The sequence below is a fragment of the Varanus komodoensis genome, unplaced genomic scaffold, assembly GCF_004798865.1.
Source record: "Varanus komodoensis strain SLA01 unplaced genomic scaffold, ASM479886v1 scaffold6_2, whole genome shotgun sequence".
NCBI lineage: Eukaryota > Metazoa > Chordata > Lepidosauria > Squamata > Varanidae > Varanus > Varanus komodoensis.
In genome coordinates this window covers 8790556-8815710 of record NW_025336346.1, presented here as the reverse complement: position 1 = coordinate 8815710, position 25155 = coordinate 8790556, and the positions used below count along the sequence as shown (strand labels likewise).

The 25155-nt window shown below is 42.7% G+C and overlaps 1 protein-coding gene across 3 annotated transcripts in view; it reads right to left on the bottom strand.

The window, feature by feature from the left end:
• IARS1 (isoleucyl-tRNA synthetase 1) overlaps positions 1-25155 on the bottom strand; it is a 98471-nt gene that overhangs the window by 56747 nt on the left and 16569 nt on the right. For all 3 annotated transcript variants that reach the window (XM_044451679.1, XM_044451681.1, XM_044451680.1), the window contains exons 10-14: positions 24861-24921; positions 24183-24278; positions 22841-22963; positions 21181-21272; positions 17150-17248 (exon numbers count right to left, since the gene is read on the bottom strand). In XM_044451679.1, the coding sequence (XP_044307614.1) occupies positions 17150-17248; positions 21181-21272; positions 22841-22963; positions 24183-24278; positions 24861-24921 (471 nt within the window). The remainder of the gene's footprint in view (positions 1-17149; positions 17249-21180; positions 21273-22840; positions 22964-24182; positions 24279-24860; positions 24922-25155) is intronic.

Genomic DNA, 25155 nt, shown 5'->3' with positions numbered 1-25155 from the left:
CCTTTGATAAACACCTGGCTCTCTCACACTCACATCACCAGCCCCTCTGGTGCCTGAATACCAAACTCCAATCTTGGATCTGATTGTAACAGGGTCCGCAACACTCCCTTACAACCCCTTCCTTTTTGGTAATTCCAATGGGATTACAACTCATGACTCTGGGAAACTTCAAACTGTGTGTAGATGTATCGTCAAGAGACTGCCAGAACTGTCCGCCAACTAACCCATTCTTCTAGTGTCTCACAAACAGGGAGGGAATGTTCCCATTTAGGAGGAATGTTGCTTTGTATGCATTTTAAGATAAGCATGTCAGGTATATGTGTGCATGCATTTTTTCCTGTGCTTGTTCCATTTTGCATATATAGAATGGTATCGGACAGACCTACCTGAAATTGTCCCCAAGATAGATAAGTGTCCTACTTGTGTGCAGATACACACACACACACAATCTAATCACTGCTTGATCACATGCCACTACAAGTAGGAGCTGGTGCAGCTGACTAGGCATGTGCTTTTCCTGAACTTTCTCAATTTGCCTGTCCTACATGTTTTGCAGTGTTAGCAGTGTGTCACTGAAGCAATTCTTGTCCCCAACAATTTTGCAATTACAGAAGGAATAAAGGCCATTACAGAAAAAGTAATGGGTAGGCCTTTCCATTAACATCTTCCAACATTCCTGTGGCAACATAGAAACCAAGCCAATGTTGCACTGAAAAGATGGTGCTAATATTTAAGAAGGCTGTCATTTCAGAACTTGGTCAGTCACACCTTTGGTTAAAAAGAGATGAGCAGATTTTTCTCTTCACTCTATTTAAAATAGTGTGACATTTTCCAACTACACTTTTGTATCTGGAGCTTCAGTGCAAATGCTGACTTTCACACAAAGCTCAACATTAAATGGCATGGCGAAGATTCTTTCAAGAAACATATGAGTCTTTAAGAGAATCAACAAGGTATTTCTTGGAGCAAGCCAAAGGTTTGTTTCAAATGTCCCACAGGGGGAAGAGGATCACTAAGAGCACCCTACTGAAAGAGGTGGGCTTTTACATGGGAGAATGAGAGTAACTCCCTGAAAAATCAGGGGAAAAGTACTTTACACAGCAAGCTCTACAGTTTATGGAAGGTGCCGCCAGTGGATTGTCAGGGATTTAAGTCCCCATCACTGCCCAGTGCCCTGTGCCACAACATACCCCCTGAGAAAAATGCCAACCATCAAGAGAGTTTTCAGGAGTCTCTGAGGAAAGCAGGAAGTCCCTGAACTCCAGGTGCTAGTACGTTGTTGGACAGAACCTGGTATAGTCAGTTTATGATTTTACCATGCAAAAATTGTCCCATTAAAATGTATGCCCCAAATTTTGAACACAATAGTTATGCTAAAATTGTAGAAATCAGCACGCTGCAAAAATTGTTGCAGATAAACTTTAAAGATAAAGTTATACTCCAACACCCTGGCCAGTATCTGACATTGTTCGTCCACTAACATTCTTCATTCATCACTAGCATAAGTGACCTCTAGCAGTATCCCCGCAGAGCAGGCTGTTTTCCCTGGAAAATCTGTTTGCCTGCTTATTCTACTGGTGTACTACTACAGATTGCTTATGCTAGCAATACAACATTAGATTAAGCAGCACAATGGTCTTGGGATACTTCCCCCAGTAACAACACTCCCATTCAAAATCAGAGAAGGGATTCTACTGATTATTTGCAATACCGTACTATGCAATTTTTTTCTGCTTCTATAGCAAAGAGCATGAACAAATATATTGGGTGCAGATAATGTGGTCAGTGGTTCAGTTACACTAATTAGAATTTTTATTACAATATTTTTCACCCCTTGACTATAGCAAGGTACCATTAAAAATAAGCCACCCAATATTGTAGAATTAAACTGGAATGCCATTTTAGATGTTCAGAACCATACAATACAGCTCCGAAGCAGGAAGCCAATTCAAGTTCCAAGCCATCCTACTCTGTCATTTTTGATGAACACACTTTTCATTTTTTCCAAAAGAAAAGGCAAAGAGGATTGTGCAACCCAAAATAATTAAGGCCTTGATAATGGACACAACAAAAGCTATTGGCATATGAGCTTCGCCACCTAGCCCACTACAGGACTTGTATAATTTCTTCTGCTACAGTCACCCATACCTATCCCATCCACCCAGACTTTCAAGAGTTCCTCTTCATTTAATTATTTCTGTGGAGGGGCCTCTCTGGCCAATGACAGCCTCTGAGTAGCCAGGCTACTCCACAGTTCTTCATTACAATGAATTTTCCAGGTTAGACTCCAAACAAGGGTATCCTGTGAGACATGAGTGTAGCAAAACCATGTTGGAATTTCTGCCATCTTGTAGAGTACACCTTTCTCTCTCATTTTACGTTTGCTTGCATCTTGATACATGGTATTTATGGAAATGTGCCCTCATTACTGTGGGAAGCAGTAACTCCAATACGAAAGAACTGCTATTACTGCATACATTAATCGTAACAGTAATTCAACAAAAACAAGAAAGTGAACTACGGAGAGAAAAGAAAAATAACTTCTACTCAGTATACAAACCTCCTGAGTTATACTGCCCTGTAGGGACACATACGGGGAATTAATGTGCTTCTCTGCTTTCATATCCCAACAGGGACATTTAAAAAACACAGCTATTGTTTATTCCATTATATGCTGCCATCTAGCTTTGGAATCTCTTTATGAACTTGTTTACAAAAAGGTGACTTGAAAAGTAATCCAAACCAGACTATAGGAGTTTACAAAGCTTCACTCTTAAATTCAGAAGTACACAGCTCACAAAGAAGTCCCTGTTAAGCTAGTCAAGTATCCTACCAGTCACACAACTAACTTCAGACAAATTCTAGACCTCTGAACATACTTGTTCCCTGGAATAAAGAGGATAGCAAAATAAAGATGCTGATCCACACAGATCTGCAGATAGTAGTTGGTTTTATACTGTCCATCATTTAAAAATGACTGTTATCACCTGACAACACTAGTCACTTGTTTGGAGTAGAAGTTTCACAGGGTAGCTACAATCTTTCCTTACCATCCACCTCCACTGTTCTGTTGACTATGCACACATTCTACAGGGGCATACAAAGTCCCTAACCCTAGCTCCCATCCCTCTCATGGACACACATGCAATATAAGCTTTCTGAACTTCTGATGGGAGATAACCTCTGTGGATTACACCAAGTATCAACATGTGGGACTGGTTCACACCCAAGAAAAGCAGGTTGCTTACCTGTAACTGATGTTCTTCGAGTGGCCATCTGTGCAGTCACACATATGGGGACTGTGCCTGCGCAGTGCCTGTGGCCGGAAGATTGATAGCTAACGGTTTTTGGCGGGAAGCTCCACTCCCCTCCCCCCTGTGGCCTATAAAGAGCGGAGCGTCCGCCATTTTGTTCAGTCTTTGCGACCAAACGTACGATATCTTAATAATTTAAAATCTTTTTTCTTTTTTTTTATGTGTTGGTACTGTAAAAAAGGGGATGGTCGGTACCGAAGATGCCTTTCTCATCGACACCGAGCTGTCGATGCGTCCACTCACCGACACCGAGCGGGGCCGGTGGGTGGGTTGTGTGACTGCACAGATGGCCACTTGAAGAACATCAGTTACAGGTAAGCAACCTGCTTTTCTTCGTCATGGCCTCTGTGCATCACACATATGGGTAGATTAACAAGCTTACCATCAAGGAGGAGGGAAGGTGTCCTCATCGAAGGACGGAGGAGAGTACAGCTCTACTGAAGGAGCAGTCCCGTCGAGCTTGAACATCGAGACGGTAGTGCCTGGCAAAGGTGCAAGGGTTCGCCCAAGTAGCGGCTCGGCAGACGTCATCGATCGGGACCCCCGCTGTGAACGCAGACAAGGTTGCAACAGCTCTAGTAGAATGGCCTCGGGGAACTGAAGGCAGTTCGAGCTTAGCCAACTGATAGCACAAGACAATAGTGTGGACTAGCCACTTAGAAAGTCTTTATGGAGTGACTGGATCGCCCTGATCCCTAGTAGAATATTTGATGAATAGCTTATTGGGTCGTCGAATAGACTCCGTCCACGATCGGTAGAAGGCTAAGCAACGGCGAACATCAAGTGAGTGCAACGATCTTTCCAAAGGGGTCGACGGTGACGGGAAAAAAGCAGACAGTACAATGTCTTGTCCTGTATGGAAAGGTGTAGACACTTTGGGTAAAAAAGACGGGTCGAGGCGTAAAATGACCTTCTCTCTGTGAAAGTTTAGATAAGGAGGGTCTATTCGAAGAGCACAAAGTTCACCGGCCCTCCGGGTTGAAGTGACAGCTACAAGAAACGCCGTCTTCCAAGAAACCAATTGCAGATCCACCGTCGCTAAAGGTTCAAAGGGGGCCTTCATAAGGGCCTGCAGAACTACAGAAAGGCTCCATGTGGGCATAACCGGTCTAATTGATGGGTTAAGATTATATAGTCCCCTCAAGAATCTCTTGAGGATAGGATGAGAAAAGAGGTGATCCGTCGACTAATCCACGGTGGTAGGCTATCGCGGCTGTATAAACTTTAATGGACGACAGCTTCAATCCGGAATGGTGCAATTCCAGAAGGAACTGAAGAATTTGTTCAATAGATGAGAGGAATGGGGAGAACGAACGCGACTTGGCAAAGGTGGAAAAATGTTTCCATTTAGCCTTATATGACTTCCTTGTGGACGGCTTTAAGGCAGAGTCAATGATATGCTGAATATCAGGGTGCAAAAACGTTGGATTCGAATTTGACAGGTCTTGTCTTGAACCGAATGGTGCAGAGAGATCAGAGAAAGGGGAAGCACCCGAGTGATTGGATTCGACAATTGGATCCGAGGTGGTCGAAGTCATCGTCGGTACCGATAGATTAATAGAAGCTGTCAGATTCATAACTCTCGAAACCATCGTCGGTATCGATGGAACGTCAATCATCGAATTCGCCATGCTGTTAGGTTCAATGAGAGCAAGTCCGGGTGGCAAAGTGTGCCGTCCACCTGTGTTATAAGATACGGGAGCGATGGAAGATGAAGAAATTCCCCGCGAGAGATGTCGAGTAGTTTCGCAAACCACGCTTGTCGTGGCTACCAAGGGGCAACTAATATCCCCGATGCCCGGTCGTGCACGATCTTTGCTATAACCTTCATCAGAAGAGGGATCGGAGGGAAGGCATAGAAATGCATGTTGTTCCAAGGGATCATGAATGCGTCCCCTAGGGACGCGTGTCCAATTCCCGCTCTCGAGCAGTAAGCCTCGCACACCCTGTTCTGTTGGGTAGCGAATAAGTCCACATCGGGGAATCCCCAGCTCCTGAAAAGGTGGTTGCACGTACAAGGGTCCAGTTTCCACTTGTGAGAGGTGAACATGTGCCTGCTGAGAAGGTCCGCGTGCACGTTGTCTATGCCAGCCACATGAACAGCCATCAGCGCGATGTGTCTCTGAATGCACCAGTCCCAAATTTCCATCGAGAGTCTGGCTAGAGTTGGTGACTTCGTCCCTCCTTGTTTGTTCAGATAAAAAACGGTCGCTATATTGTCCGAGGTTATCTGAACAATCTGATGATGAAGGCGGTCCTCGAAAGAACGAAGGGCCTTGAAGACTGCCAGTAGCTCCAGGAAGTTGATATGATTAGTGGATTCTAGATGATTCCACGTACCCTGGGTAGATAGGCCACAGCATATCGCTCCCCATCCTAGGAGAGATGCGTTGGTGCTGAGGGTTATCGTAGGAGGTCGCGCCTGAAGGGAACTCCTATCATAAGATTGGTCGGTTTCAGCCACCAGCGCAGAGAGTGGAGCATGGAAGATGGGATCCAAATCAGTATGGACTGTGGCTCTCTTTGAGGGTGATACACCCTGTTGAAAAATAGTTGTAGTGGGTGAAGCCGAAGTCTGGCATGTGGAACCACAGCAACTGAGGACGCCATATGTCCCAGGACCCTCTGGATAGACCTCGCCGTGACCGTTCCCTCTCGTCGGATTCGATGGATAAGGCGAGCAAGAGTCTGCTGTCTGTCTTGTGGGAGGAAAGCTTTCTCCAACGTCGAATCCAAGCGGGCTCCAATGAAGGTGAGCGTCTGTGTCGGGAAAAGAGAAGACTTCTCTGTATTAATATGTAGGCCTAGGTCATCTAGTAAGGCACAGGTCTTATGGATGGCCGCCAAGAGTCCTCCTCTGGACTGTGAGACCAACAGTGAGTTATCGAGGTACGGATAAATTTGCATGCCCTGAAGGCGTAGGAAGGCACAGACAGGAGCCATGCACTTGGTAAAAACTCTCGGAGCCATAGCCAGTCCAAAAGGTAAAACTGTGAACTCATAAAGTTGGCTTGCAATGGCAAAACGAAGGAAATGCCTGTAATTTGGGTGAATTGAAATGTGGAAGTAGGCGTCCTTCAAGTCCAGTGAGGTGAACTAATCCTCTCTCCTTAACAATGGCAAAATGTTTTGAAGGGTAGTCATACAAAACTTTCTCGGTACAATACACGTATTTAAGTTCCGTAGATCCAAAATCGGACGTAGACCACCATCCCACTTAGGGACCGTGAAGTATCTGGAATAGAATCCGTGAAGTCCGTCAGATGGAAATACTTGATGAATCGCTCCTTTACAGAGAAGTTGACGTATTTCGTCGAGGAGTACCAGTGAGCATACAGTAGACCGGATCGGACTCGATAGAGGAACGATGTCGAATTCTATTCGACAGCCGTGTTGAACAATGGATAATACCCACCGGTCAGATGTGATGGACTCCCAAATGGGGAGTCGGCTTTGAAGCCGATCCCCAAATGAGAGGGGGGTGGGTATTGAAGGAGTGCGAGGAATGGTTCGCCAGTCCCTTCAGCGTTGCCTCTGATCGTCAAAACGATGGCGGCCCTGCTGAAAACGCTGTTGGGGCTGAGGACGGCGGCGCTGCTGCTGTTGTTGCTGGCAGTGTTGAGGCTGCTGTCTCGGTTGATAGGATTACCTGTACGATGGACGATTCCAGGACCACTTACGTCTAGCGTGAGACTGGATCTCCATCCTGCGTGCCGTCATCCTCATTTCATGGAGCTTCTTGAGCTTATGGTCGGTTCGAGAATGGAAAAGCCCGGATCCATTGAAAGGCATTTCCTCTATCCGCCACTTGGTTTCTTCCAGGAAATTACAATTCTGGAGCCATGCATGCCTCTGAAGGGAAAGGGTACCGACCAAGGCCCAGGAGTCAGTATCCACGTGGTACCTTGCCGTGGATAACTGCTGCACCATGACCTGAATGGCTTCCTTGATCAGGACCTTCGCGAGATCAGCCTGGTGGTCTGGGAGGGTGGAGACGACGTTGTGGAGGCGCTGCATAATAAAATATTGATATCTCGCCAACGTCGCCTCATAATTTGATATGCGAAGCCCCAAGCCCAAAGCAGCATAGACTCACCTGGCCAGGGAGTCTATTTTTCGGCCCTCTTTATCTCTCGGTGCCGTGTGTCCTCTCGCCTCTCTGCCCTGCGAGGATTCGACGACCGCAGAGTTCGGTTTCGGGTGTTTGAGGAGGAAGGGAATATCCTCTTCCCGAACCCTGTACATTGACTCATACCTCCTGGACGTCGACTGAGGATGTGATGGCAGGTCCCAGGGCTGCGTCATCGCCTGCCACAAGGTGGTTATGAGCGGCAGAACGATAGATGTCAATTGCTCCTCGCAGACGACGTCGTAAAACTTGTCCGTCGATGGTCCCGGGTGCTGGGCAGCGTCGATGTCCAGGGACTGGACAAGTCTCGACATCAGCTCCGCAAAGGAGACATGGGACTCGTCGGGTGATGCAGGACCCTGGAATGTCACAGCGACGTCCGGGGAGGTTGAGTCGACCTCCGAGTCAGCCGAATCGGCACCGCAGTAGGGTGGGGCCGAAGATGATGACTCTGCCGGCGAGAAGGAGCGGCTGCTTCCACTTTGTGGGGATTGAGGTGGCACCCGCATCGAATCCACTGATCGTGGTTGGTCGTGGGGTGGAGATGATCATGCCCTGGGAGCAGGGTAGTACCCTACAGAGAGCGGATCGCCCCAAGTATGGTAGTAAGGGCGACGCCAACTCTCCGGGCATTTCTCTACCGAGCGGCTCCTCCAGCTCCCTGGTAGGGACAGGCCAATGTCCGTTTCCATCGTCACCGCGGGCATGGGTGTCGGTGACCTCACCCTAGGAGGGGAGTCTTGGATTTCCCCATCGGAAATTGAACCCCGTAGAGTTGGAAGGGGTGCAGGCGGGAGGTCAACCGAACGGCAGGGAGACCCTTGAAGGGTAACCTGCATAGCCTTCTGGAGGACCGGTTCGGGCGGGGTCGGTACCGTAACCGCCACCGGTGCCGAGGGTCCCATCGGTTCCGAATTCCGATGTCGGGGACGGTCCGGACAGTCCAAGGTCTTGGACTTTTTTGGAGGCTTGGAGACCTTCTCCTTTCTGGCCTTCTTATGGCCTGCCAACTTCTCTTTGGCGTGCTTCCGCTTTTCATGCTTCTTTTTAGGTGAAGCAGAGGGTGCCACCAAAGCAGACGCACCTTCGTCCGAAGGCCATGAGGGTGGGGCCACAGAAGCGGAGCCAGGTTTTGGGACGGGGACGAGCGGGTCTGACTGCATCAGAGCCCGATCCCATAGGAGCCTCCAAAGCTGGTTTTCGCAGTTCTTCCTGGCCTGCTTGGAGAAGGCCAGGCAATGTGCGCATTTATCTGTCCTATGCCCCTCTCCCAGGCAGAGGAGGCATAGATCATGTGGGTCAGTTGGTGCCATTTTTGACCCACAATCTGCGCATTTGTGGAAAGCTGCTCGCTGTGCCATCGCAGAAGAAGAGGAAGAAAGAGAGATAGTGAAGAGGGTAAGTATATATTTTTGGGTTTTTGTTTTTTTTTGATAGATCGAAAGAAGAAATAATGAGAGAAAAGCTACACAGAAGAATAAGCTGGGAACAAGGAGAGGAAAAAACTAGGATAAGAGGACAATTCAACACAAGGTAATAGTCGAAGCAAAAGTCGAAAGCGGCACGAGGCACAGCGAACGGCGGTTGCAAAGACTGAACAAAATGGTGGACGCTCCGCTCTTTATAGGCCACAGTGGGGAGGGGAGCGGAGCTTCCCGCCAAAAACCGTTAGCTATCAATCTTCCAGCCACAGGCACTGCACAGGCGCAGTACCCATATGTGTGATGCACAGAGGCCACGACGAAGAACAAGTATCATATATAGACAGCCCTGTGCCCTCAAATGCATATACAGAGTAGAACTGCACACATACAGAAGATGGAAGTGGTGCACTGCAGATTTGCCATTCCCCTCAAATCGGAAGGTAGAAAAGAGATTGCATAAATCTGGTGAATTCATGGACAGTTAATCCTGTGACTGGGTTTTCATGTCATACTAGGTCACAGTGGGCTGCCATCATGCATAGTTGCAAAGGGACTTAATGTGCTGAATGAACCACAAGAGGTTTTTCTGTCATACATATTTCTGTACAAAAAGATCACCTGGAGGCCACATGGTTTGTGGTAATATTCTTGTAATGGCTGGCTTGTTGAGGAGGCATGACATCCAAAACTGGCAGAGTGATCTTGCCCCGGGATGTCAGGATCAGCTAGAGTACTGGCTAGCAAGAGTAACAAAACCTCTTGTCAATTCATTTGATTTTACTAGCAGCACCATTTCCCCCCCAAGAGTTTGCAGTCTCAGGATAGATTTTTTTAATCTTTTATTGAATTATGAAAAAAGGATAGGAGACTCAAGGGGTTTTTACAAATTATTTTGGGCCTGCGCAGGAGCAAATGATGACAGCTATGAATTTTTCCCCTTCTGCTCTCCTGCTATGCCATGATATTTGAATCATTTACGCCATTCCACTCAATGCTCTGTAACCCTCATATATATCTGACACCCAACACTGGAAGAAACTGTGCACTTCCTGTTTGCAATCTGATGCTAGAGTGGAAGGGCTCCCTTGTAGCAACAGCACACCAACTGCAGAAAGGATGCAAATATGCAGAGCAAGGAAACAAGGATTTGTGCTGCATGGGCTCCCAGCAGTGAACTGGAAGACTGCAAGGGACTCGGGAAGAAACAAGCTGCAGGATGCTGCTATGCAGGGAGTCATTTGTTGAGAGTGACGGAGAAGCTAGCTACACACTGCAGCTTCTTCTCAGAGTGGCTCAGCATGACATGTTAATGTGCCTTGTCCAATCATCTCAAAATCAACACACAGTGACCCACTACATGATTCTAGGAAGTACATAAGCCAGCTCTGAACCATCAATAGTCAGGGTTTTTAATGCAACCTGCATGTATGTGACATGCAGTGGATGCAAGTTTTCTACTGCTGAACCCACCTCAACTGATCTCTTCAGAGAATAAAATACTGCCTGAGATTATGCCTTGTCTGCAATCCTGGTCTCAAGTAATTGTTCAAAGCATAGTCTGCTGGTTTGGAGTTATAGTACACTACTCAGAAAAGCCAGGATGTGTTCTATTAAGCATATAAAACAAAAAGAACTGATTATGTTTGTACTTGCATACAGTTAACAGAATTGGGGTCTTTTCTCTTATATCCTCTTTTGCCCCACTTCTTCCATCTTCAACTCCATCTGAGTTGCAGATTTCAAACTCTCACTGAGGGGAAACTAAAATGGAGAATGCCATTTCACAGTGTACCAGTAGTCAGTAACCAGTGCTTCCATTTGTTTATTCATTCTTTGAGGAATCAGCAGGACCATTTGTCACAATTACAATAAATGGCTGCTAGGTCTTAAAATATGCCAGTTCAAAAATACATTAGTATTAAGCTCTCTCATTAAAAACTCATTAGAAATTCAATTAGGTTATCAAATTTTTCAAGCCATGTTTAATCTAGTTCATCAGAAGCAATGCATCAGAAGCAATGCCTATAAGGAGAGAAAGAGTATTCCCAGGAGGAATCTACTCCAAGCAATAAGCAATGATTCTACAGACAATGTGTATATCATACCAAATTCCAAAGGTTGCTTCTGCCTGAAAGGCATTTTCTGCTCAAGCATTCCTATATTTAGAACAGTAAAGATTCTTCAGCATCCTTCACCAAAACTTCATTCAGCACTCTTGGCCCTTAACATGGTGCTAATGCAGATAAATTTGCAGCTTTCTGAACACTTTCAACGAGTATTCATGACATTCAACAAAAACATTGGTACAAACTGACAAAATGAGAGCCAGTGTGGTGTAGTGGTTAAGAGCATGGGACTGGGACCCAGACGATCCGGGTTCAAGTCCCCGCTCGGCCATGGAGCCAACTGGGTGACTTTGGGCCAGACACAGACTCTCAGCCCAACCTACCTCACAGGGTTGTTGTTGTGGGGATAAGATGGAGGAGGAGAAGTAAGCTGCCTTGAGCCCTTTGTAGGAAAAAGGCAGGATATAAATCAATCAATCTATCAATAAAAGCACACATGGGATGAATCTTCTCAAGTTAGCTGCTTCAGACAATTAATACTGGGCAAATAAGCTATCCCCCCCCCCGAGATGAACAAAATCATCAATAAGATATTCAACTTAGATTTTGAATTAAATCAGGATACACTTAAACTCAAAGATGTTATTCAGCTGAAGACATCCCACCAATTAGATGAGATTTGATAGACATTCTAACAGCAGCAGCTAAATTCCAAAATTGTCCTGCATTAGAAAAATGAGAAATCTCCTTCCTTTGGTGGCTGGTATATGAATATATAAAAAAACTTCCCCAAGGACAAACTCTTTGCTACAAATGATGTCAAATCCAATATATCTGATGACATCCAGGAAAAATTCACTCTCTTCCTGACGTGTATGGACTTAATGAGTTAATTGTGGAGTAGACACTCCAAGTCCCCACCACTGCAGCTTTAGTTTCATGTAATAACAGTAAAGAATTATTTAAATATATCAAAAGAAAGACAGCAGCTAAGAAAGCAGTTGGGCCACTGGATAATATTGGGATTAAAGGAGCACCAAGGGGGAGATGAGGAAATTGCAGAAAAGCTGAATGAATTTTTTCATCAGTCTTCACAGCAGCAGAAACAGAGCAGATACCTGTCCCTGAAGCTATGTATTCTGGAAGTCAGGCATTAGGGCAAATAATAGTGACAACAGATGAAAATTCTCAACCTTATTGACAAACTGAAAGTCAGAAAGTTACTCTGTCCAAATGGTATCCATCTGAGAATGATTAAAGAACTCAAGCACTTCTTACCAAAATATTTAACATGTCCCTAAAATAAGTTCTTGTGCCAAAGGACTGGACAATGGCCACTAGAACCTCAATATCTTAAAAGGGATCCAAGTGGGATCTGGGAAATTACAGTCCTGTTAGCTTAACATCCGTTCTGAGTAAATTGCTTGAAGTGTTATTAAAAACAGAATCCGTAAGCACACAGAAGGACAAGCCCTGCTGGAAAAAAATCAGCATGGCTTGGAGTTGAGAGTGGCAATGAGCATGTAGACAGGGGCAATCCAGCAGACATTGTTGACTTGGACTTCCAAAAGGATTATGACAAAGGCCTTCACCAATGCCTCCTGAGCAAACTAAGCAGTCATGGAATAAAGGGAGAGGGTCTTCTTATGGATTATTAACTGGTTAAAGAGCAGAAGAAAGAGGGTGGGAATAAATGGAGAGATGTTGCAAGTGGAGTCCTACAATTTTCTGTACTGGGACCAATGCTTTTCAACCTGTCCATAAATGATCTGGAATTAGGAGTGGGTAATGAAGTGGCCAGGTTTGCTGATGACACAAAACTTTTTAGGGCAGTTAAAACCAAAAAGAGGACTGTGAGAAGTTCCAAGGAAATTTCTCCAAGCTGGGAGAATGGGCATCAAAATGGCAAATGCTGTTCAATATAAGTGTAAAGTAATGCATATTGGGGTAAAAACTTGAAGTATACACTGACATCATCTAAACTAGCAGTGATTGAGGAAGAAAGGAATCTTGGGGTAGTAGTGGACAGATCAATGAAAATAACTGATCCAGTGCACAGCTGCTATGAAAAAGGCAAACTCTTCACTTGGCACAATTAAGAACAGAACAGAAAATAGACCTGCCAATATCTTACTTCCTTTATACAAATCTTTGCTATGACTACACTAAGAATATTGTGTTCAGTTCTGGTTGCCTTGACTGAAAAAGGACTTTGAAGTGGCGAAGTACAGAGAAGGGCAACAAAAATGAGGAGGCTAGAGCAGCTCCCCTATGAGGAGTAGTTACAACAACTTAGACTGTTCAGCTTAGAAAAAGGCAACTAAGGGAAACATGATAGAGGTGTTTAAAATAATGCACGATGCGGAGAAAGTGGAGGGAAAGTTTTTTTTTCTCTCACCCATAACACACAAACCCATTGTCATCCCATGAAGCTGACTGGTGGGAGGTTTAGAGCAAACAGAATGGAAGTAATTCTTCACAAAGTGTATAATTAAACTGAAATTTGCTGCCATGGGAAGTAGTGATGGCCCCCAGTGTGGATGGCTTTAAAAAGGGTCTGAACAGATCCATGAAGGAGGCTATCAGTAGCTACTAGTCTTGCTGGCTGTGTGCTAATTCCTTGACCATAGGCAGCATGCCTACAGACTCCAGTTGCTAAGGAGCTTGGGCAGATGGAAGTCTTTCACCCATTCCGTTTGGAGGATGCTGTGGACAGCAGGTTTGCCTTTATGTGTACAGAGTGCTAGACTAGATGGACCATTGGCCTGATTCAGCATAGTTTCTTATGTAACAATCTTGAGTTAATTACCCACAAGTCTGTCAAAAACAGGTGAAAGCAACAACTGTGCCTCAAACATGTTTATTGTTTCCATCTCAGTTACTGACTTACTATCATACCACGTGTAGGTTGTTATCATGATGTCTGAAGCCCAAGCAGTCTGAGTAGCTTAGAGATTAAAAAACTCAATGTTACACAACAATAAACCATGGATTAATTCTGGGTTGCTGAATCCCTAAACACAGAGACGGTGACACACCAGACTATTCATATGGGCAGTGGTAAGATACGGTCCCATGAATATATATTATAAGCAGGCCTATTGGTATTTCCAGATGCTATGTTTCATTTTTTTAAAAAAATCAAGATCCTAAACTTTACAGGTGAAAATATTGAGATAAAAGTACATAAGCTTTTACAAGGTACAATCCTTATTTCAAAGGTCATACCAACACTACAAAGACAGCCTCACGTTTTTCATATTTGAATGTAACTCTCTGGGAATAGAGTAAGTGCAAAACTGTTCAAGAATAACATTTGTCTATTCATCAAATTTAGACTATAATTACATATTATTCTAGCAAGTATGTGCTTGACCCTTCCTGCTACCAATTTACCACTGCAAATGCAGTCCTATGACATTTTTCCCCTCAGCTGGACTGGTTTTGGAGCCCAGATGAAAGGAAAAGATTGAAATTGACTGAAGGGATAATTTGGAAGGAAGAATTACTAGGGAGAGGGATTAAACACTCCATCCTTATTGGTACGCATAGAAATGTCAATGCATTTGCCTTACTAATAAGACATAGGAGGTTGGTAGTCCTATTTTCTTCATAATATGCAATTACACACAACAAAAGCTTCTGTAGCCCTCTAGCTGACCTATTTCTAGTACAATTGTCAGCACTGTGCACCCTGCCTTAAGTACTATTTAAAACTAGAATTAAGAAGAATGAGCAGAATTCAAAAGACAGCCAAAATAAATGAAAAGTTAAGCTATAAATGTTTATCTGCAAATAACATTCCATAAGGAAGAAAGTAAAAGCCAGTTAATTAAATGTTTGATTACCACCTTTTCTGCAGGGACATCATTCTCTCTGACAGAATAATCAAATTGTCATTTGCATAATTTCAGTGTGTGCACTTTCGAGACAGTAAAAGCATGGAGCAGAAGAAAATGATTTTTTTCTGTTAGATTTCACTTACTATGTAGCCCTTCTAAAATATGAACTGTTCATTTCTTTATTACAAGCCAGCAACTCACACTGGAAGCAATTATGGAAATTTACACAAAGTATCAGCTTAAATATAGTATAATATATGCACCAATTCCATCGCCATGGAAAACCATCCTCGGTAACAGTAATGCAGAAATGCTTGGAAATTTTTTTCCCATTCCCAGCTCCATGAAATATGAACAACAGAAGCAACTTGCCCCTGAAATACCCTGCATTTATCAGCATCCCAAATCAGACTGAAAGGGAGCTCTGGCGCTCTGAGATGTTTATCACATGACTCAAGTGGTAGACAGCAAAGAGATCTGTCAACACGCTCTATTGTATACATTTCTTTCTGTTAGCCTTGATAAATGGTACGTGCTTTTCTTTCTGTTGTATCATTAATTGTAAAGAGGTGGTAAAGCTTATTCCAACACACAAAAATTGCCAAAAATGTTCTCACTGGGCTTTTTCAGCATCATGGACTTCACTGAACATGAAGATCAAACTTATCAAGCAGTACACATGCATGTTTGCTGTCAGGCAAAAGAGGAGGGGAGAGTGGCACCCCAGCATGTGGTAAGGAGGCAGAGCACAACCCCTTGGACCTGCACCTTTCAACACAGGAGTTGGAATGCCAACTCACCTGTCATGAGCTGGACTTCTCCCTCCAGCAATATCAGTCTCACCACCATCTCTTTATTAATCATCTTTATTTTTACATCTGAGTCTCTGAGTACATACAAAGCAAAGTGCTGAACTCTTTCTGCTGTTCATTACCCAAAACTCTTTATAATCCTTTCTGCATCTCACCCCAGGGAAGGAATACTCTGAAAGTGGGCATGCCTTTGTTGCTCCTGTTGTGCTCCTAGTTAGACCTCTGTCCAATGGCAACATCAAGAGACGGGAGTTCCCCATTGGAAAAACTACCCATTTCAAAGTCTCAGCCTGCAACCCATCCCTATTCCCACCACCAGGTTGACTGGTTCCTTTGTCCGCCCTTGGTCTAATCCCCTCCACAGCTAATTCCTCTGGAGTCTCCGGACCTTGAACTGAAGCTGGAGTTTGAACCATTTCAAAAACAGTCTCATCGCTGGAATCTGAATTGTCAGCCCTGCCAGAATGGGTAGCCTCCCATGCATGTGCCTAAACACATGCATTACATCACTGTCTAACCAAGAAGAAAATTAGAAAAGAGCACAAAACTACTGGCAAATGTACACCTCTTTAGGAATATTTAGAGCATACTAAACCCAGTTGAGGTATTTGCCTGAACATGGACTGGCTAAAAGAACATCGGGCATAAACTGCATAAATACATTTAGAGAGTCCTCAGACTAATTTAATGCAGAATATAAATTGAATATGTAAATAAACAAACAAATGCACTAGCCCTGCCCCTGTCCAAGGTATCTACGACCTATGGTACCTACGATCTATGAACTCTATGACCTTTTCTAATCATATCCTGCCCCCCACAGAAGTCTACAGTGGAGCCTATGAGTCCAGGAATATTGGAAGCAAGGTATCTCTGCATAACCCTACCCTTTACACTCTTTTCAACCCAGCCCATGTTAGATAAACACACTCTGAGAACAACATTTTGGAGAAGTTGTACAAGTAATTGAAATAGGAATAATCCCTGCTCCAAAAATCAACAATATTATACCCCAAATAAAAGGGCTGTGATACAACAGCAACTTCTGGCATTGGTCCTGAAAGAAATTCAGAGGAAACTGTCCCTTCATGTCTACTTATGCAAGTATTCTATTAGCTTTGCAGCATTAGATAATGGATTTAAAAGCAAGCATACCAGAACTGTAGTCTCAGAAAACTAGAAGATAGCACCTTTGTACAGTCTAAGTACAGTGAAAACCCATTAATTCTCCTACTGAAAGGACTACATTTAAAAAGGATTGCTACCATTCAAGGTACTCTGAGAAAACCCAAATAACTCCCACTCTGACATTACCTTATGCTTCAGAAATCCCTCTTGATTGCTCAAGTAGAATAGCTCTCATTCTCAGTTTTAATATAAGACAAACCCCATATGTAAGTGTTCATTATCAGAACAACAACATGCCACTAGTCAATCACTTCTTTGGATTATCAGAGTAAAGGTGTAGCTACATATCTGTAGGGTTCTTTATTAAATTAGGTGTAAAAAAGGCATTTTAAAACGACTGACTTGCAGCTATAAAACTAAGGAAAATGGATTACCAGTAGCACTGAGCATTGTTTCCCAACAGTTGCTCCACCATGTGCTCCACACGAACGAACCAGCTCGGCACTGCTTTGTATATTAGAGGAGTATCTGACCTAAAAGAAATAGTATAAAGAAAATCAAACATGTTCTTTAGCTATCCTGAAGAACCAAGTGCACCTCTCTAAAAATCGATTACCATAATTTGAAATAGAGAGGTCTGTATCGTTGACCCCAGAGTTCAACATTCGTACACAACTGCAGAATATCAGATAATTTTTCACCCAAATCTGTTGAACAGCTACTATTTGTAATACAAAATTTATTTTAAAAATCCTATTAGTTTCCACACTGCCAAAACATGTCAAATATCCCTCCAAGTCTCACCCATGTGTCTTACTTTACAGACCGCTCTATTTACCTATGGCTCACCTAATCTAACTGTTACTATATAAAGAAAAAGTTCAGGCAGGCATATTCCAACATGTTTCCATCTCTATCTTTCAGTGTTGTCTGCAGCAATTCTCATTCATATTGTCGTATTATGGAGAGGCAGCATCTACATTACAACATGAAAAGGGAGGACATGGAATGAAAAAAAGCTCAGAAACTCTTAACCTGCTCATAGGAAAGCTTTTGTATCTCTTTACCTTTTATTAATGAACCAGCATTACACAATTTGGAACCAAGCAGCTAATTTTGCAGATGATGGAATGAGACATGCAAGCCTCATTCATCTGGTTTCATAACTTCAGGCTCAAGGCTCAGTCCAAAGACAACAAACCATAGTCTGGCACCATAAAAACAATCCTAAAATGAGCCATGGGCCTGACTCGTACACCTTTGATTCAATTGGTTACAAGTTAGCAACTTCCTTATTATAGTTTAGTACAGACCATAGTTACGTATTCTATCTGAATAAGTTAGTGAAGTTTTGAACTTGCTCTCCAAGCCAGAGTAACACTACCAGATAGAAATTGGCCTGCAAGAGTGGACAAGAGCCCCTTCAAGTATTATTGCTGGCATCCTAAATCACATGCCTCAGGACAGAGGGAGACAGAATATATCAGGATACATGAAGCTCCTCATTTAATCTTTAAAGTGGGAAAACTTTTTATTGAAAAGGCACTCAACCATTAAAATAATCTTACTGAATACACAAGACCCATACAAGCCACTTCATGTGAGCCTAATTTGTGCTTCTTAAAAGTCTACTTGAATGTTTACTTTGCCCCATAACAAATACTAAATTAAAAGATTTGATATGAGATGAAAAAGCTGAGCTTTTATGAGCAGCCCTTTGCTTTAAATTCTCTGTCTGCTCAAGGGCTCTCAAGTGCATATTAGCATGTAGTATAAGTAAGTTTACTAAGCTTTGCAGATTAAAATCACTGAAGAGCTATAACACAAACTTTCCAATATGAAATGAGAATTAAAAACTCATTTTACAGAATACAGTTTAAGACTGTTTGCTTTTAAAGCTTTCCTTTGAAATACTACATGTTTACAACCATAGTAAATTATCTGGAAACAATTTCATTCCAACGTGGAATTCTATATAACCTAAAGCAAATGATTTCAAGATGGCTAGCAATGTGAACACATTGGAAATCTAAAGAAAGCTTAGAAACCTTTATATTTAAGTGCTATTTTAAAAGTTAATAGTTTTAATGATTCCAGTCACTTTTGCTTTGTCTATTTTGATTTAATTTGATTTATTTGAAGTTTATGTATTGTTTTATACAGTATCACTGTTTTAATCACTAGATGTTTTAAATTGTTTTTAAATTGCTGTAAGCCGTCCTGAGATATTTAATATATGATGGCATACAAAAGCTTTTAATAGATAGATAGATAGATAGATAGATAGATAGATAGATAGATAGAATCAGGTGCCCAAGGCATGCGTTTCACAATTTAACCCATGGCTACTATAAGCAGAATACCAGCATTTGCAAGGGGCCAACTAGGATCTGAAATCAGGATGTGAAGGAGATTTGCATATCCTGATTAAGTGGGAGCATGATTAGTCTGTCAAAGCAGAGTTGACACTAAACTGTGCTCAGGACTGACAATGGAAGAATTTGTGCTAGATACAAAAGAAGCAAGGAAGGGGAAGCAAGCATAATAATGTACTAATGAAACCCATTTCTAATGTACAAATTATAAGTTTGCAGAAAGCCAGCAATATTCACGCATTAGGACTCAGCACACTAGCCATCATTTTCTCCCAGAACTTACTGATATAACTAAGGACTGGGCTTGCATGGCACAGCGACCCTTTACTGGTGACCAGCCACAGCAACTCATGTGAACCTGCAGGGCAGCTTCTTTGTGGGTCACAAGTCAACCCAATGACTTGTCATGGGTGCAGCAACCCCTAGATGAGGGTCAGTCACCTGGGTTCAGATGCCACAACAATCCACCTTGGGCTGGCAAAGCAGCAGCTAAGTCAGTCATAAAAGCAGCAAAGCACCCCAGTGCTCTTGCCAAGCTTGTCCAGGCCACTCTCAGTAACAGCTGCCCTACCAACGCTCAAGCAACAAGGTAGAGCAACCATATCTGGCTCAGTGTCTCCTGGGTCAATCATGAGTTCTTCTGTATTCACTGCAGTGCCTACCAACTCCCTTCTCTCTTTTGGATATTGCTTTTTCAGCCTCTAAGCTGACAGTCAAGGACAGCCCCACCAAGGTTCCCACTGTTGCAAATTTGAGAGAGAAATATACCGATTGTATATACAGATTTCCCTGTCAAAACTGCCCTATTAGCCCAGCCTAAATTCCTCTTTTACAAGGAAGTCTTATTTTTGACAGCCATCAGAAGACAGCATCTGTAAAAATGGGGTGGAATGTACTTTTCATTTTTCCAAGCACTTATAATCTTGTGAAGGTGGAAAAGTTTCACAAGCCAAACATCTTTCATGGCTTTGCTTGCCCTTGACAGCCTTAGAATTTAAAAGTAAACAACAACAACAACAACCTATTTGCAGCCTCTCTGGGTCTATGTCCATGGTTGGTGCCTGTTGGACTTTGGACACAGACACCTCCCAGGACATTGCCCCAGTGAGGTTTCCCATGACAAAAAAGTACACACACCCTTGCTACTCTACCCACCCTTAAAAAGACAAAACTTCTCCTGGGTAGCAGGCCTACTCTTCTCACTCACTCCTTGCTACTGGTTTGAGTTTTCTTAACCTTTAGGTGGTGATGATAGTGCTTTCCTCTTTCTTTGGTTCCTATGGCCCAGTTTTTAAAATCTTTGGGCCACAGTGGTGCTGGTGGCTTCCTTCCTTCTTTTGGTTGGTAAAAAGGTAAAGCTGTTGCCTACCAGCAGGTACTTCTATACACAGAGTGCTACATCAACCAACTCAAGCTACAATGACATGCCATTTTAATTTAAATAATTTTCCCTCAGAGCAAGAGATGCAGGGAGCTCAGCCAATCAGATGCAAACTTTTCAGGCACTAGGCCGATAAGAGTATCGAAAGAATGAGATGACTAGGCCCATAAACTTGCTCCTCTAGTGTCTTCAGTGGTCACTCCTTCAAGGTTGCATCTGGCAGGTTGAGGCCACTGTCATTCTTGGTTTGGATTTTTTTTTTTAAAATGTGCTGCTTCAGTAGCCAAGGCAGCACTTTGCTTCCTTGTGCACAGCTGCCATCACCTCTCTGGTGCTGTGGAAGGTCCCCAGGGCTGCCCCCAAGCTAAACCACCCCAGAGAGCAGCACAGTGGTACAGTGATAATAGCATCATAGCAAAGGAAGGTGCAATGGAATGGGTGAATCGGGGAAAAATTGGCAGGAGCTAGCTTGCCTTCCTGCAATTTGCTCTGTCCAATTTGGCATCATGCTGTTTGTTTGCTAACAGTGTGAGCAATGCTGTACATCCAGGCTGACAGAGGTACACTTTATTTTCTGGAGCAAATAGGGTTTGGTTTGCAACTTGCTTTTAACTTTCTAGATAAGAATAAAGCAGGATATCTTTTTCAGGAATCAGTTACTGGTACCAGGGTGCACTCTTTAAATGTGAATTGTATTAACTCTTCTTACCTCCAGCAAAAAGGATAGCTGTGCTTGAAAGTGCTAGTGTGGATCAATCTTCCTTGCTCTTTCAGGGCCCTGATGATGTTCTTATCAGCATCCTAAGGAAAGCAAAGCAAGACACAGTTAAGCCAACATCATATCTGCTGGTGGGTATCTTCTGAAAAAGAAAGCAACTTCCAAGCTTATAGCCAGCATTTTAAAAAAGCCAGACAATGCATGAAGTGCCATGAATTAACTGCAGGAATGCTTTAGCAGGTATTCTCAATTACCAAAAAAGTAGTAATACATAATAAAGACCAAGCACAATGCCACTTTACAGCTGTAATCCAGAGTCCTTGAAGAAGCACACACTAGATGTTGCTCCACTTCAATTCCTCAAGCAACATCAAAAAGTATTTCTAAAGATACCCTTGGGAGGCAGAAGGATCCCCTCAGAAGGAGAGGATTCAAAGCTTAGCCAATTTAGATTGAATATTACAGTTTGGCGCCATAAAGACTGCAATTCCACTCATATGATGGAGCTCCCTACCGCAGCACGGTGTGCGGCAGGAGCAGCTGTGGCACAAAGCAGAAAAATGTTATGAATATTAAGGCACAGCCCTCCTCTTGCCCAAGTGAACCAAGCCGATGTTTTGTGTGTGTTCTCGTACACACACGTATGTGCATGGCACAAATAGATTTATTTATTTAATTTGTATAAAGGCCACTCATTAGCATAATACTCTCTGGGCAGCCATTACAATAAAATATTTGTAATATTACTAAAATACAATTAAATATTGTAATAAATAGACAAGACAAAACACAATATATAATATACCAACAAAACATTTAAAATAAAATTAAAACCAGTGCTGTCATATAAATAGCTTAAGTAGTGCCATAGGCATGCTGCAAAAGGAACATTTTCATCAGACCCCTAAACTGAATAAAGTGGGTTCCTGACAAATCCACAATGGCAAGACTTTCATAATTGGGGTGCCACCACAGAAAAATGCTCTTCTTCTCACCACTTCCCCCTTAACCTCCCTAGGAAGAAGAACTTGTACAAAGGCCTCAATTGAAGATTTTAAACAACAGGCAGGTATGTATGGAGTAAAGGGACTGCAGGTGGCACAGTGGTTTAAACTACTGAGCTGCTGGGCTGGTTGATTGAAAGGTCGCTGGTTCGAATGTGCACAACGGGGTGAGCTCCCATGCTCCGTCCCAGCTCCTGCCAACCTTGCAGTTTGAAAGCATGCAAATGCAAGTAGAGGAAAAGGTACCACTTCGGTGGGCAGGTAACAGCGTTCCATTGGTCACATGACCACGGAAACTGTCTGCGGACAAATGCTGGCTCCCTCCCTTAGAGTCAGATATGACGGGACTTTAATGTCATGGGGAAACCTTTACCTTTGTGTATGGAGTCAGGTACTCCCCTAAGATGACTGCATATATGGTTTTCCAGTTCATAATATGTGATGTCATGATAGCAATAAGAATAGTATGCATTCTCCAGTGGAAGTTAACCCATGTAAAGATGCCATAAATTTTCAGTTACAAAGTTTCCACCATTTTCACAAAGAATACTGAGGAGGGAATTGGTGGGGGACAAGACACACATGTTTCATCCATTTCCAAGTACTATTTCAAGCGTAATTTCTCTAGCAACCCCAGGACAACCAACCTTCACATATTGTCCAGCAAAGTCTGTGACTTCTGCAGTGAAACAGCCGGATGCATCAACAGGACAAACCGGTGCTGCATCTTTCTGAATAATATTGAAATCCATGCAGACTCTGTAGTCATCCTGTGACAGAAAAACAATCTGACATCATCTGAATCCTAGTCTTCTGTTATTCAAACTGGCTTCTAGATTTTACAGTTTTTCTACATCCCCTAGTAAATGGTTCCTCCATACTCCAAAATGTTTTGCTTCTTCAAACAAGTAGAACAAAAATATATTTTTGTTATTAAAAACTCACTCTCAAATATCTTTCAACAGAAGACTAATTTATACAACATATTCACCACTTCATGAAGCAATAACCACTGGCAACTTGCATGCTTTTTTGTTATGGATCACTAGTTCTGCACATTATCACTAGAGACAAATGCTTTCTAACCATTCCACATTCAGCTGCAAATCACACCCTGAGTAATCAAAGATTGACATAAGAACCAATTCTAAGACTTCCAAGATTTTGCTGCCTTAATTTGCATCAGAATGGCTCTGTGGGTCAATGGTAAATGGAGCTGGCACTTGGCCTTTTTCTATTTTAGAGACATGGCCATAGCGGCATAGCACCTGTCCTGCATACCAAAGGACCCAGGTTCAACTCCAGGTTTTCCAGGTGAGGCTGGAAAAACTCAGTGCCAGTCACTACCAACAGTACTGGAGCGGACACTCTGATTTGGTTTATGGCAACACTTATCTACTGAAACATGGAACATCACTTCAAAGTACGCCCAAATCTTTTGCCATTCTTGGAGACAATCATCTGGCCCTGCAAAAGCACCCGCAAACTCTTAAGGTTCTCTAGTAGGCCAAAGCACCATAACACAATCTGGATCTTGCTCAGTTCAAGATCCAGGACAGGTGCATCTATTTCCATGAAAACAGAAAATGATGGCCTGGTATTGTGTGAATGAGCCTCTGGCTTGCACGCTCCCTCCTCCCTTTAAGTTTTTACGATTGGTTCTCAGGGACTTTACGGTCTAACGGTTTTTCACAAGATAATCACTGTGTTCCAATATGCTGTTTTAACACATAATAGCCTAACCAAGGTAGCAGTCCCTTAGGAGTTGCCAAAGTAGTTTTTGACATAAAGCAAACATGCAATACTGGTGCAGCTTCATTATTATAAGTATTAAAATGGGAGTGGAACAGACATATCCCTTGTTAAGGCTTTTTGTACAATGCACTTTTGAACAATTTTTAGATCAAAAAAGATTCTGAATCTCAAAAAGAAAAAAATCAAGATGAAAAAATGTTCTACATGAAAGAGCATAAACAGCTTTAAACTTACCGCACCGAAGTATGGAGCTTGATGTACAACCCCTGTACCTTCTTCTTCTTTCACATAGTTGTCTGTCACTACAGTAAAAGCACCATTTTCTTTGCACTGGAACAAAGGATATGCAGATTTTCAAATCATTGTTATCAATGTAAGTCAGGCAAACCAGACATAGAAATAAGGAATCGAGGGAAATTGGTGCTATAATATTTAAAAAATACTCCTCCCTGCCACACTTCCAGAACTGACGGACAATTCAGGACAAATATAGTTATTGTCTAACGATGGTAGCATGGGAATCTCCACAAACACACATGCCACTGCTACATACACAATTACACATGAGGTATCTCCAGTTTTCCTAGTATTCTACCTCATACAAACCATGGGAGGATTCCTGAGAAATTAGTCCTGGAATAACAAAGAAATACTCTGCCAGAATGCAGTTGGATCTCAAAAAGATTACAGGGAGAACTGCAACACGCTATATTTTCCACAAATAAAATACAAAGCCAACCCACTCACTACATTGGCCCTTTGCAGATCAAAATGTTCTCTTATTTTCAAATTACAAATACCTGCATATTTCTGAACTTTATAGTGTTGAGATTCTTCCAACTAACAATGAATCAAAATTATGACATTAAAATATAGTAAACAGAACATCAAGGAAGTATAAACATTGTATACCTTGATAAAATAATTGAAAAGAGGTTTGTATTTCTTCCCCTTTAATGTAACACCAGGAAACCTGAAATATAATTTTAAGTTATCAGTAGTTACTAAGTTTATTTATTTATTTTTAAACTGTTTTTCTGCCAGGAACAGCCATAATTAACAGACATTTAAGATACACCTAAAGCATTACACTACTGCTAATGCAGTAAATAGAAAGATCACCAGTAAGTTCATAGTCCACAAAAATTCTTTGGAGTCCATGAATCCATTAAATCTACAACATCTTGCATTCTTACAAACTTTAAAG